Source organism: Crinia signifera, chromosome 5 (assembly GCF_055691185.1).
Source record: "Crinia signifera chromosome 5, ASM5569118v1, whole genome shotgun sequence".
Taxonomy (NCBI): Eukaryota; Metazoa; Chordata; class Amphibia; order Anura; family Myobatrachidae; genus Crinia; species Crinia signifera.
Genome location: NC_139221.1, coordinates 299,528,376 through 299,543,536, shown reverse-complemented (window position 1 = coordinate 299,543,536; position 15,161 = coordinate 299,528,376). Strand labels below are relative to the sequence as shown.

The following is a 15,161-nucleotide window of genomic DNA, read 5'->3' as shown; positions in this document are numbered from 1 at the left end:
CCTCTGATTCAGCCGGGGGCTGGTGATCGAATCCGCCAGAACGGGGCTCGCGCGTCCCCTTCCGACAGAGCACACCATCGACTCCAAGCCACTCCCCAGTCCTCCTAACCCTGCCCGTCTCCCTGAAGTGGAAACGGTCAGGGATTACGTCCCCGCCCCTGAAATACTGGGACGCGCACGTGAGTGTTAGAGAGAGAGTCAGTCAGACGGAGCGCCTCTCCGCCAGCAGTGGCATTCTGGCGATTCCCGGCAATGAATAAAAGGCCCTCCATCTGTACCCACCCAAATTGCTCTCTCTGCACATTTTACATCTGCCCCACCTGCATTTTGATACGGATTTGCCCATTTGCCTTTTTTTTTGCTTTGCTAACAAAGCTTAATCATGCTCTGTAGCTGATCGTCTTTCCTTTTGCTGTTTGGATAATAATAATGTATCACAGTATAACTAGTCACCTGCCCATCAAAATGACCCGCATCCCTGTCATGCTGAGGTAAATAGGAGTTTGTGGGAAGTAGGGATATGTGTGTGTGTGTGTGTGTGTGTGTGTGTGTGTGTGTGTGTGTGTGTGTGTGTGTGTGTGTGTGTGTGTCCAAACAGAGTTTCGCTAGGCAACCTCAAGGTAAGCAGCAGTGTCTTTCACATAACTATCATATATACCTATGTATCAATTGATTGAATATATATATATATATATATATATATATATTCGTGGTGTGCAGCACTCCAGCCAAAGTCTTCAAGGTACAAAAGAGCTTTATTAGAACAACGTTTCAATATCCAAACGATATTGTCATTAGGTACCCACAGTGTCCCACTTCCGGTATCCGGCGGACGTGACGTCAGCCCTGCCGGGTGACGCTGCCATGGAGACCTAAAAAACAACAACAAAATACATATTAGAACAAGACAAGCACCGGCGGTATTACTGTGTGTTCGCTCGGCGTGTGTGAATACATGATCAAGATTATTAGATTTGGTGAAACACAACAGTGCTATCAGTGGTTAGAACTTAAAGTGTGTACACACGGGGGCGACATTGGGTGAAATCGCTGGGAATATGGTCGCTGAGCGACCATATTGCCAGAGATTTGGAGTGCTGCTGGCGATAAATGCAGGATGTCAGCGCCGGAGAGATCAGCGCTGCTGCGTCTTCCCCCCTTCCCCGTGATACATACACAGCGGTGGCTGCTGCGTGCACAGAACGTACGGGGGGCATGACTGTGTAATAACATGATAATAACCCCGGTGGCAGTGTGTACCCGATACACCCCGCCCCCAGCATACGTCAGAGGGAAGGCGGATCCATACCATGAAAGCTGCCCCCCCCCTGCCCCGTGCCGCTTCTCCCTCCCTCCTGCCTTCGTCTCTGTACCCCCCTGTAGCAGTGTCTCCTTTTCATCGCTGATGAAAAGGAGACACTGAGCACTATGATTGCTGGCGATATATTGTACACAGCATTAGTGGGACATGTTTATTTTTAAAAAAGCCTATGTAAAAAAAAACTGTATGTAAAAAAAATATATATATATATATATATATATATATATATATATATATATATATATATATATATATATATATATATATATATATATATGGAACAAAAGAGCAAAGGGGGCGCCTATGGTGTAGTACCTTTCTAATTGTTTAAAAAAGACAGTTTAAAACGTCTGTTTAAAATAAATGAAGCGTCCGTACCAGACAGTTCGTCAGGTGTGGACTTAAAACCACATGATTCAATACAAAATCCCACTGGCACATCAGCTACAAGAGCAAGCCCGCCGTCAGCAGATGGTAATTACAGACTCACGGAACCTCTTCAGCGCGACACACCGCAGTGTCCAGCAGAGTCGGTGCTTGCACGGGTCCCGGCAGCTTCTCCTTAGCCCGGTCAGTAGGGATAGTCTGGCGTCACTCTGGCCACGTCCCAACGCGTTTCGTCGTCAGACTTCGTCAGAGGGATGGCCACAGTGACGCTGACTCCCTCTCTTAACTCACAGTCAACCAATCATTACTCGGGAATTAGCATGCAATTACATACATTGGATACGTCATAGTATATTCCTTCTCTCGAGAACGACCATGTTTTTTAACACAGCAAAATCAATGCCGTTTTTAGTGACAGTGGAGAGGGAGGTTTACACATTTATATTGCGTGCTTGTGTTACGGGATATTTTATATATATGAGTTACACCTATCGGTGTTTTTAGTACTAAGTTATTTGTACAGATTTTTGGCCTCCGGTATTGTCAGATTTTGTATCCGGCAGGTCAGACATAAATTCATATTATTTATTGGCAAATTCTTTGTTTTTTGCGGGGCTTTTTATATACATATATATGAGACTTGTCTTGTGAAGAAAAAAAATTTTTTTTTAAGATATTAGAGATTTTTTTGTTTTCTTAAAGGGGCAGTACATAATAAATTTTTGTGAAAAACTTTTTCAAAAATAGAGATGGGCAGGAAATTTTTTTACAGAATTATTCTCAAAGCAGATAGGGTTCTAGGACTTCAACTTACAGGTTGTTCAAGAGGCAGGAATATACTTTACATGGAAGAAATACAGACAATCGGTATCATATCTTTTTTGTTAATTTTTTTTTATTTTTTACTAGGCGTCTTGGATAAACGGGGTTATCTCATAGTTTTCGTTTAACAACTATGGTCAGAATAATAGAAGGGATAAAAGCAGGGAGTGGCAATATCCCAGGAAAACATCAAACTACTATAAAAAATGTGAGCAGAGACCTATAGAAATGTCCAATAGATATGAGTCACTAAGAACACAAGATGACCATTATACCCGACAATCAGGTTTTTTAGGCGAGCGAGGGCATGCTCAGTCCCTTATCAATCCCCATGCAGGGCGGGAAGAACCAAACCTAACTCCCTTAGGGAGAAAAAGAAGGCTCCCAGACAGAGAGGACATAGAGCAGGTAAGAAGAGAACCAAAAATGAGGTCACTGAACCGGTAGATTTAGACAAGGGCATCTTCAATTTATCAAAGAAAAATCTTAATGATGTTGAAAAAAAGGTTTTGCAAAAAGGCCTATCCTATGCTCCATCTACAAGTTCGGACAAATTTAGTTTATATATAGATTTAAATCTATATATAAGGAAGCTCACCCTTAAACGGCACTTCCTCCGCAAGTCTGATGCGGCAATTAAGAACTGGGAAGGGAATCAGCCATCAAACTCGTCAGGCCTAAAAAATAAATCTACTTTCTTTCCACTTGAATCGAAAGGGCCCTATGTAGAGATGTATTCTCAACTTGTTAAGCAAGACATTGAGAGCTTGAGCAAATCTAAGAACACAAAAAACCTAACGAAAGCAGAATTTGAGGCCCTCAGGGGATTAGCAGAGGACCCCAATATTGTCATTAAGAATGCTGACAAGGGGGGGGGGGATAGTTCTGATGGATAGGGACAATTATGTCCAGGAAGCCTATCGATTATTGAACGATCCAATATCCTATACGAAAATCCCTAAAGACCCCACCCAAGACTTCTTAGTGGAACTCCAAGTGTTACTCAAAGAAGGGCTTAAGAACAAAAGCATAAACCTAGATGAATATAATTATCTACTAAATCAGACTCCTCGTATTGCAACCTTCTACCATATCCCCAAAATCCATAAAAGCCTAATTTTACCCCCAGGACGTCCAATAATCAGTGGGATAGGGTCTCTTACATCAAGAATTTCAGAGTATGTTGATTCCTATATCAAAAAATATGTACCCCTGCTAGATACTTACATACAGGACTCCACTCATATTTTACAAATATTAAATAATTTAAACTGGTCCAACGAATATAAATGGTGTACAGTTGATGTGCAGTCACTGTACACTGCAATACCACATGGAAAAGGGATAGAGGTCGTCCGGGAAAGACTCAACAAAGATCCTGAAATTGGGAAGGATAAAAATAATTTTATATGTGACTGTCTAAACTTTGTCCTTAAGTTCAATTACTTTATGTTTTTGGAAGAATTCTTCATTCAGCGCTGTGGGACAGCTATGGGGAGTATTTGTGCCCCTAGTCTGGCGAATTTGTATATGGGCCATTGGGAGAGTGGTCTGACCGGAGGCCCATATGCAGACAAAATAGTAATGATAAAACGGTACATAGACGATATTATCGTTGTATGGAAGGGTACCAAGGAAGAATTTGAATCCTTTATGTCATACATCAATGAAAATAATTATAATTTAAAATTTACTCATCATTTTAATGATACAGAAATAGAGTTTCTAGATCTGGTGATAAGTACAAAAAAATTTGCCAGTACTGGACAAATTGATACATATACACATTTCAAACAGGTCGATAGCAACAGCTATCTGGACTTCCAGAGCTGTCATCTAGCACGCTGGAAGCAAAATATCCCATATTCACAATTCACCCGACTCCGTAGAAATTGTTCAAGCCTGGATAAATTTGAAGAACAATCAAAAATATATGAGAACAGATTCAAGGAAAAAGGCTACCCTGTAAACAATATTCTGGACGCCCAAGAAAGGGCTAGACAGACCAATAGATCTGATCTCCTTGTATACAAAAACAGGCGGGGGGAGAAAACGGAGGGGGCTTTTTTCTGCCCTTTTGTTACAAAATACAGTGATACTGAAAGACAGCTAAAGAAAATATTATGTAAAAACTGGCATGTCCTGAAATTGGACCCGGTACTGGGAGGCCACATACCAGAACAGCCAGACATAATATATAAAAAAGCTAAGGATATAAAAAGTATAATATCAAAAAGTTGTCTGGAGAAAATACATGTAAATCCTACAACAAAGATGTTTGGGGGAATTGTGGGATCTTATCCTTGTGGTGGGTGTAAGATCTGCCCTCTAATGCTAAAAGGGTCCAAAACGTTTAAAGATCAAAAAGAAACAACAGAATACAAGCTAAAAAGCTTTATTAATTGTGTATCTTCATTCATTGTCTATATGCTTGTATGCCCTTGTGGCTATAAGTATATAGGTAAGACAAAAAGACCGCTGAAGCTCAGGATTCTTGAGCATACAAGAAATATTAAGAACAAAATTACTAACCACAGCGTACCCCGCCACTTTGCTCAGTACCATAATGGAGATCCAAGCCTCCTGAGATTTATGGGGCTTGAACATATTTTTGTTGATAAAAGAGGAGGAGACAGAGAGAAAACATTGACCAAAAGGGAGACATTTTGGATCATAACTCTAGATACACTGATTCCAAGAGGCTTAAACGAAAACTATGAGATAACCCCGTTTATCCAAGACGCCTAGTAAAAAATACAAAAAAAAAAAAAAATTAACAAAAAAGATATGGTACCGATTGTCTGTATTTCTTCCATGTAAAGTATATTCCTACCTCTTGAACAACCTGTAAGTTGAAGTCCTAGAACCCTATCTGCTTTGAGAATAATTCTGTAAAAAAATTTCCTGCCCATCTCTATTTTTGAAAAAGTTTTTCACAAAAATTTATTATGTACTGCCCCTTTAAGAAAACAAAAAAATCTCTAATATCTTAAAAAATTTTTTTTTTTTTTTTTTTTTTCTTCACAAGACAAGTCTCATATATATGTATATAAAAAGCCCCGCAAAAACCAAAGAATTTGCCAATAAATAATATGAATTTATGTCTGACCTGCTGGATACAAAATCTGACAATACCGGAGGCCAAAAATCTGTACAAATAACTTAGTACTAAAAACACCGATAGGTGTAACTCATATATATAAAATATCCCGTAACACAAGCACGCAATATAAATATGTAAACCTCCCTCTCCACTGTCACTAAAAACGGCATTGATTTTGCTGTGTTAAAAAACATGGTCGTTCTCGAGAGAAGGAATATACTATGACGTATCCAATGTATGTAATTGCATGCTAATTCCCGAGTAATGATTGGTTGACTGTGAGTTAAGAGAGGGAGTCAGCGTCACTGTGGCCATCCCTCTGACGAAGTCTGACGACGAAACGCGTTGGGGCGTGGCCAGAGTGACGCCAGACTATCCCTACTGACCGGGCTAAGGAGAAGCTGCCGGGACCCGTGCAAGCACCGACTCTGCTGGACACTGCGGTGTGTCGCGCTGAAGAGGTTCCGTGAGTCTGTAATTACCATCTGCTGACGGCGGGCTTGCTCTTGTAGCTGATGTGCCAGTGGGATTTTGTATTGAATCATGTGGTTTTAAGTCCACACCTGACGAACTGTCTGGTACGGACGCTTCATTTATTTTAAACAGACGTTTTAAACTGTCTTTTTTAAACAATTAAAAAGGTACTACACCATAGGCGCCCCCTTTGCTCTTTTGTTCCAGATTGCTCGTTCTTGTGCCCTGGGATCGGGCACCTGCATTGGGGAGCTGCTGTCCACAATCTAGGACAAGTGTACCAAACACCTGAGTGTGGGACAATCACTTCAGAAGAACCCAGTGAAGGGTTAAATTGACTGCAGGTGTCAGCGCACCACAGCTAATCGTTTGTTTGCATATATATATATATATATATATATATATATATATATATATATATATAATCTTCTCATATGACTTGTAGCAATAGTTGAATAGTTTAATAAAAAAAAATACATGAGAAAATGTAACTAGTGACACTAAGTTTCCTTCTGATATTGTGTATGTATATGTATGCCCGACCTACACTACCTCATCCCTTAGCAAATGCACCATCCAGCCCCTGATAAACTCATACCAAAAAACCCATACCTCACTCACTGAAATACCCCTCACCCCTCCCTCACCATCATTCTGAACCCATACCACACCCGCTGAAATACCCCTCCCTCGCTATCATTCTGACCCCATACCTCACCCACTGAAATACCCCTCCCTCGCTATCATTCTGGCCCCATACCTCACCACTGAAATACCCCTCCCTCGCTATCATTCTGGCCCCATACCTCACCCACTGAAATACCCCTCCCTCGCTATCATTCTGGCCTCATACCTCACCACTGAAATACCCCTCCCTCGCTATCATTCTGGCCCCATACCTCACCACTGAAATACCCCTCCCTCGCTATCATTCTGACCCCATACCTCACCCACTGAAATACCCCTCCCTCGCTATCATTCTGACCCCATACCTCACCCACTGAAATACCCCTCCCTCGCTATCATTCTGACCCCATACCTCACCCACTGAAAAACCCCTCCCTCGCTATCATTCTGACCCCATACCTCACCCACTGAAAAACCCCTCCCTCGCTATCATTCTGACCCCATACCTCACCACTGAAATACCCCTGCCTCGCTATTATTCTGGCCCCATACCTCACCCACTGAAATAACCCTCCCTCGCTATCATTCTGACCCCATACCTCACCCACTGAAATACCCCTCCCTCGCTATCATTCTGACCCCATACCTCACCCACTGAAAAACCCCTCCCTCGCTATCATTCTGACCCCATACCTCACCACTGAAATACCCCTGCCTCGCTATCATTCTGGCCCCATACCTCACCCACTGAAATACCCCTCCCTCGCTATCATTCTGACCCCATACCTCACCCACTGAAATACCCCTCCCTCGCTATCATTCTGACCCCATACCTCACCCACTGAAATACCCCTCCCTCGCTATCATTCTGGCCCCATACCTCACCACTGAAATACCCCTCCCTCGCTATCATTCTGGCCCCATACCTCACCACTGAAATACCCCTCCCTCGCTATCATTCTGACCCCATACCTCACCCACTGAAATACCCCTCCCTCGCTATCATTCTGACCCCATACCTCACCCACTGAAATACCCCTCCCTCGCTATCATTCTGACCCCATACCTCACCCACTGAAAAACCCCTCCCTCGCTATCATTCTGACCCCATACCTCACCACTGAAATACCCCTCCCTGCTATCATTCTGGCCCCATACCTCACCCACTGAAATACCCCTCCCTCGCTATCATTCTGACCCCATACCTCACCCACTGAAAAACCCCTCCCTCGCTATCATTCTGACCCCATACCTCACCACTGAAATACCCCTGCCCTCGCTATCATTCTGGCCCCATACCTCACCCACTGAAATACCCCTCCCTCGCTATCATTCTGACCCCATACCTCACCCACTGAAATACCCCTCCCTCGCTATCATTCTGACCCCATACCTCACCCACTGAAATACCCCTCCCTCGCTATCATTCTGACCCCATACCTCACCCACTGAAATAACCCTCCCTCGCTATCATTCTGACCCCATACCTCACCACTGAAATACCCCTGCCTCGCTATCATTCTGGCCCCATACCTCACCCACTGAAATACCCCTCCCTCGCTATCATTCTGACCCCATACCTCACCCACTGAAATAACCCTCCCTCGCTATCATTCTGACCCCATACCTCACCACTGAAATACCCCTCCCTCGCTATCATTCTGACCCCATACCTCACCCACTGAAATACCCCTCCCTCGCTATCATTCTGGCCCCATACCTCACCACTGAAATACCCCTCCCTCGCTATCATTCTGGCCCCATACCTCACCACTGAAATACCCCTCCCTCGCTATCATTCTGACCCCATACCTCACCCACTGAAATACCCCTCCCTCGCTATCATTCTGACCCCATACCTCACCCACTGAAATACCCCTCCCTCGCTATCATTCTGACCCCATACCTCACCCACTGAAAAACCCCTCCCTCGCTATCATTCTGACCCCATACCTCACCACTGAAATACCCCTGCCTTGCTATCATTCTGGCCCCATACCTCACCCACTGAAATACCCCTCCCTCGCTATCATTCTGACCCCATACCTCACCCACTGAAAAACCCCTCCCTCGCTATCATTCTGACCCCATACCTCACCACTGAAATACCCCTGCCTCGCTATCATTCTGGCCCCATACCTCACCCACTGAAATACCCCTCCCTCGCTATCATTCTGACCCCATACCTCACCCACTGAAATACCCCTCCCTCGCTATCATTCTGACCCCATACCTCACCCACTGAAATACCCCTCCCTCGCTATCATTCTGACCCCATACCTCACCCACTGAAATAACCCTCCCTCGCTATCATTCTGACCCCATACCTCACCACTGAAATACCCCTGCCTCGCTATCATTCTGGCCCCATACCTCACCCACTGAAATACCCCTCCCTCGCTATCATTCTGACCCCATACCTCACCCACTGAAATAACCCTCCCTCGCTATCATTCTGACCCCATACCTCACCACTGAAATACCCCTCCCTCGCTATCATTCTGACCCCATACCTCACCCACTGAAATAACCCTCCCTCGCAATCATTCTGACCCCATACCTCACCACTGAAATACCCCTCCCTCGCTATCATTCTGACCCCATACCTCACCCACTGAAATACCCCTCCCTCGCTATCATTCTGACCCCATACCTCACCCACTGAAATACCCCTGCCTCGCTATCATTCTGACCCCATACCTGCAGAGGTGGTGGAACTCATTTATTTATGCCAACTAATTACAACCAGAGGCAGAGAAACGGATAATAAATAAAAAATACACGCCGCCCGATTAGTCAGGACTGACATCCCCAATGAGGGGGTGCCCATTAAGCTGCTGGCTCTGGTACAGGTGGCAGATCACCCATACACAGAGCAAGATGTGCCAATATATCTTTAGATATATCAGTCATGTCGCACAGCTGATGCTATATATCTGTGGACATATCGCTTGTATACACTGGCAGATGATCCACCGATGTATCGATCGTTCAATCAAAGGCCCGATATATCGGAAAGTGTGTAAGCAGCTTTAATGCTCCTTGAGAACATAGGAGAATACAAGGGTGACCCGAATCACACTAGGTGACTCTGGGTCAGGTGCACCTGACCTGAGTTGTAGTTCCCAGCTGCTGCTCTATGACAGGATAGTTAGTCCTGTACTGATGCACAAGAAAGAAAAAACAAGGGTTTTTTGAGCAGCGCTATGTGCAGTAAAAAAAAAAAGTGGTTACTGTAGTGAAAAAAATATGAGTAAAGATTGGTTAGATCTAGTACAAAAATGTATTACTCTAAAATAGGAAATAGCATGTAGCCAGAATACATGAATACTTTAAAAAGACATGGATAAAATATGTTCGTATCTCACCAACCAACCAAGGAGTTTGAATAACCTGGATGTTCCCACAAGTCCAAACGGAACTGAGGTGATGTCCCCAATTGGGCAATAGGGAGGGAGGACCAGATGTAGTGTCCAGGAGCGGCCCAAGTTGGCTCGAATAACCGACTCCCTCCGCTAGATGGAATATAGCGGGCTAGTATCCTCAACCTCTACCTTTTTTTGCTGGGTAATTGTATCCAAATTGGACGGGGGTCCGGATGGAAAACAAGCGGGCCGGTAACCCCAGGATCTCCTGTTGGTGTAGGTGGTTGCTGTAAAGGTTGGTGAGAAATCCAACAGGAGATCCACCTACATCAACAGGTAGAGGTTGAGGATACTAGCCCGCTATATTCCATCTAGTGGAGGGAGTCGGTTATTCGAGCCAACTTGGGCCGCTCCTGGACACTACATCTGGTCCTCCCTTCCTATTGCCCAATTGGGGACATCACCTCAGTTCTGTTTGGACTTGTGGGAACATCCAGGTTATTCAAACTCCTTGGTTGGTTGGTGAGATACGAACATATTTTATCCATGTCTTTTTAAAGTATTCATGTATTCTGGCTACATGCTATTTCCTATTTTAGAGTAATACATTTTTGTACTAGATCTAACCAATCTTTACTCATATTTTTTCACTACAGTAACCACTTTATCCTTGAGAACAGAGTATTGCTGCTTTCAGACCGCAAAACTGGCTTTGACCCTGTATTTGAAAACATTTCAAAAAACGGGTCTGCCAGGTAAAACCCCTTTCACACCGCATCTCTTAAACGGTATATTACCGGTTTTTAGACACTGGCAGACCCGTTTTTGGAAACTTTCCAAAAACAGGGTCAAAGCCAGCCAGCTCTGTAATGTACTGTCCCAACTAACTGCAGTGCCCCCCCGCCCCCCGTGTGCAGCCGGTACCTCAGTTATTGCGGATCCCGGCACTGCAGTATGGACGGTTGCACCTATGAAAAAAAGTGTCTTTCAGAAAATGTCTGCCCCATAGGAAAACCTGTTTTAAAAAACTGTCTTTGGTATGGGGCAGCCATTTTCCAAAAGTCACATTTTCCGAAAGTGCACTGCCGGGATCCGCAAATTACGGAGGTACCGGCTGCACGGGGGGGGGGGGGGGGGGGGGGGGGGGGGGGGGGAAGCGGCTCCAGTGCTGTGAATATTTAATGAGCGCTCATTAAATATTCACAGCGCTGAATTTAGGACCCAGCTCATTGGCTGGGTCCTAAATACCGTTTCAGACCCGATTTTGATGCCAAAATACCGGGTCTGAAATGGGTAGGACCCTCCATTTTTACCGTTTTACAAAATCGGCTTTTGTAAAACGGTAAAGTGGTCCTGCACCTTTCAGACCGCACAGATTATCGTTTTCAAACGGTTAAAAATCTGCAAAATACCGGTTTTTAAGTGTGGTCTGAAAGGGGCATTAGTTAAACCCTTTTATATATTTATTGAGGCTCACTTACTGCTACCTTTGCCTCCACGCAGCACCTGACAGGAAGGGGAATCTATGGACTACTGCTGTAGATTCATGGTGGGAAAACCTGCGAAAAACTCCATTATTAATAGTCCCAAAATCAAAAGAGATGCATACTGTAGGTAATGTGGGGAAAATCAATCAACCCACCAGTGGACTGCAAAGTGGGCAATTAAAAGCCATTTGACCAGTGCACTGCAGTGCAACAACCAAGTGAGCAGGTGTGGATCGTTTTATCGACCAAACTATGGTCATTAGGTCGACAGGTGGCAAGGTCGACAGGTGTCTAGTTCGTTTTTTCACAGTTTTTTTACCCAAATGTCGACATAGTCAACATGGACACAGTTGGAAGTGAACCACAGCCCCTCGCCTCGCTTGCTTTGGGCAAGGTGCCTCGCTGCGCTTGGCACACTATATTATTCTCACACCACGCCCTAGTGGATGGTAGGGCATGAAATACCGCCTGCCGGCACATGTCGGCTCAAAAAACAGTGAAAAAACCCATGTCGACCTAACAACCTGTCGACCTTGTCCCATGTCAACCATGTGTCGACCTAAACCCATGTCAACCTAGACTCCTGTCAGCCTTCACCCATGTCGACCTAGAACCCTGTTGACCTTGCCACCTGTCGAACTAATGCCCTTATTCTAATCGGAACGGTACGGCCCGCGTGCGGCCGTACCGCCGATGTTTTAACACTGCACATGCGCAGAGGTGAATCTGCGCATGTGCAGCCCCCTTCGCCGCAGACGGATTTCGTCCGCCGCAAAGGGGGCGGATAGGGGCGTGAGAGGCATCATGCCCTCATTTCCCTATGTGTACGCCCCGCGTTTCATGGGCGTTCCCATGCAAACGCGGGGCGTACGCATGCTAATGAGGGCATGACGCCACTCATGGGGGCGGAAAGCTGACGTCGGCGGATGTCAGCTTTCAGCCCCCATACAAGCTACCACACGGACGATTGTCCGTGTGGTCTCAGCTTGCGGGAGCTGCCGCGGCGTGCGGCCCTGCCTTCGATGGTCGTCGACCATCGAATGCAGGGGGCAGCTCCCACCATGGTGGAGGCGTACGCCTCCACCATTTTCGTGCGGATCGCCAGCCGTCCGTGTACGGACGGCCGTGGCGATCCGTCTGGTGGGCGGCCCTTGGTTTGTGCGGTCGGAGCCCCGTGTGCGGCTCTGACCGCACCAACCAGAATAAGGGCCTTAGTGCTGTCGACAATACGACCGTATCCCAAGTGAGCATGGTGCTGTAATACTGGACATTGCAAACTGAGGCATTGCAGGACTGCTCTTTCCTTATACACAGTGAATGCAGTGTAGCACACATGACAGTGGGATTTCCTAGTGAAGGCTGTCAGTGTCCTCTGCACATCTCAGGCAGGCACCCCTGCACAGCTCAGGCAGGCATTTGTGATCTGCATATTCTCAGAGTACTTCTTGCCCTGTCTTATAGGATGACACAGTGTTGCTTCCTCCATCACTGCTGAGTACGTACATGAACCAGCCTGTGTGGTCTGCACATGGCTACCTGCTTGCATATACAGTGTTGCATCCTTCATCACTGCTGAGTACGTACATGAACCAGCCTGTGTGGTCTGTACACTGCTCTCCCTGAAGGCTCCTTGCTTGCTGGCTGATACGGTGTTGCATCCTCCAGGCAGCCCAGCTGACCGTGCTTTCAGCCTCTCACGCAGCTGACTGACTGACTGGTGCTGCTGGATACTCCTGGCAGCTCCCCACTTCCGGCCCAGTCACAGGAGGAAGGTCTCTGGGCTGGCTGCACAGAAGCAATCATCCAGCTGCATGACTAAGAAGAGGAGCAGCTGCTACCCCACTGCTCCCAGGTCTGTGGTGGAGCAGTCACTGGGGGGCTGAGGCACCTGCTGCCCTGCAAGTGTCTCCACCTCCTCCTCCTCATTACCACTGATACATCATAATAGCAAGCTGCCAGCCCCCAGGACTGTGCACATGACTGTGTGTACCACCCTGCCTACCAGTGCAGCACTGAGCCCCTGCCTGCACGCCAGCATGCTCAGCCTCATGTGCTGCCTGTTACTGGAGTGAGCTCAGCCTAGTCACAGACTGGGGAGAGACAATAGTGGGGGGAGGTGCTGCTGCTGGATGACATTAGTCAGGACAATAATATTCATAGAACTCAGGAGACAAAAGGCTGTCACAGTCCTGTCTGGAGATGGCTTCCTTGAACCTAGGGCTGAGCCTGTCCAGGAAGAAGAATGCCTTCAGGAATGCAGCAGTGGAGAGGAAAAACCTGATCACAGTCTGCAGGTAACGCAGCAATTGCACTGTGCATGCAGAGTCAGCCTGGGAAGGGGGGCACAACTTATCCTGGGGTTACCTCTTGTAGTATCTGTAGTGACTGTGCTGTGTTTGTACTGGGTGCATCACCAACAAGCCCCCCACAGATGTGCAGTTTCTGGGGGTTGTGGACATTTATTGGCATGTGCAGGGTTACAGCTCTGCAGTTCAGTCTGCATGGGAAGCCCACTGTAAGGTTACGACTGCAGTACATCATGGGTAACCCGCTGTAGGGTACCTACTGTAGCACTGCACGGGAAGCCAGCTGTAGGGTTCTTACTGCAGTACTGCAAGGGAAGCCTGCTGTAGGGTTCCTACTGTAGCACTGCATGGGAAGCCAGCTGTAGGGTTCTTACTGCAGTACTGCATGGGAAACCCACTGTAGGGTACCTACTATAGCACTGCATGGGAAGCCCACTGTAAGGTTACGACTGCAGTACAGCATGGGTAACCCGCTGTAGGGTACCTACTGTAGCATGGCATGGGAAGCCAGCTGTAGGGTTCTTACTGCAGTACTGCATGGGTAACCCGCTGTAGGGTTCCTACTGTAGCACTGCATGGGAAGCCAGCTGTAGGGTTCCTACTGTAGCACTGCATGGGAAGCCAGCTGTAGGGTTCTTACTGCAGTACTGCATGGGAAACCCGCTGTAGGGTTCCTACTGTAGCACTGCATGGGAAGCCAGCTGTAGGGTTCTTACTGTAGTACTGCATGGGAAACCCTCTGTAGCGTTTCTACTGCAGCACTTTATGGGAAGCCAGCTGTAGGGTTCTTACTGCAGCACTGCATGGAAAGCCAGCTGTAGGGTTCTTTACTGTAGTACTGCATGGGAAGCCAGCTGTATGGTTCCTACTGTAGTACTGCATGGGAAGCCAGCTGTAGGGTTCCTACTGTAGCACTGCATGGGAAGACAGCTGTGGGGCTTCTTCTTTAGCACTTTATGGGAAGCCAGATGTAGGGTTCTTACTGTAGTACTGCATGGGAAGCCAGCTGTGGGGCTCCTACTGTAGCACTGCATGGGAAGCCAGCTGTGGGGCTCCTACTGTAGCACTGCATGGGAAGCCAGCTGTGGGGCTCCTACTGTAGCACTGCATGGGAAGCCAGCTGTGGGGCTCCTACTGTAGCACTGCATGGGAAGCCTGCTGTGGGGCTCCTACTGTAGCACTGCATGGGAAGCCAGCTGTAGGGTTCTTACTGCAGTACTGCAAGGGAAGCCTGCTGTAGGGTTCCTACTGTAGCACTGCATGGGAAGC

At 46.6% G+C, this 15,161-nt stretch overlaps 1 protein-coding gene and 1 long non-coding RNA gene across 3 annotated transcripts in view; one reads left to right on the top strand and one right to left on the bottom strand.

Moving 5' to 3' along the window:
* Positions 1-728: 728 nt before the first annotated feature.
* On the bottom strand, positions 729-13,439 carry LOC146081252 (uncharacterized). The gene is made up of 3 exons (XR_014475098.1): positions 13,171-13,439; positions 11,581-11,658; positions 729-872 (listed from the first exon to the last, which is right to left on the bottom strand). It is a non-coding gene; the product is annotated as an uncharacterized LOC146081252 (long non-coding RNA).
* The window catches only part of RUNDC3B (RUN domain containing 3B), a 209,372-nt gene continuing 207,484 nt past the window's right edge, over positions 13,274-15,161 (top strand). Inside the window, exon 1 of one of the 2 annotated variants that reach the window (XM_083189371.1) lies at positions 13,274-13,880. In XM_083189371.1, coding sequence (XP_083045497.1) covers positions 13,786-13,880 — 95 coding nt within the window. In that variant the 5' untranslated portion in view covers positions 13,274-13,785. The remainder of the gene's footprint in view (positions 13,881-15,161) is intronic. The other variant, XM_083189373.1, reaches the window with a different exon arrangement.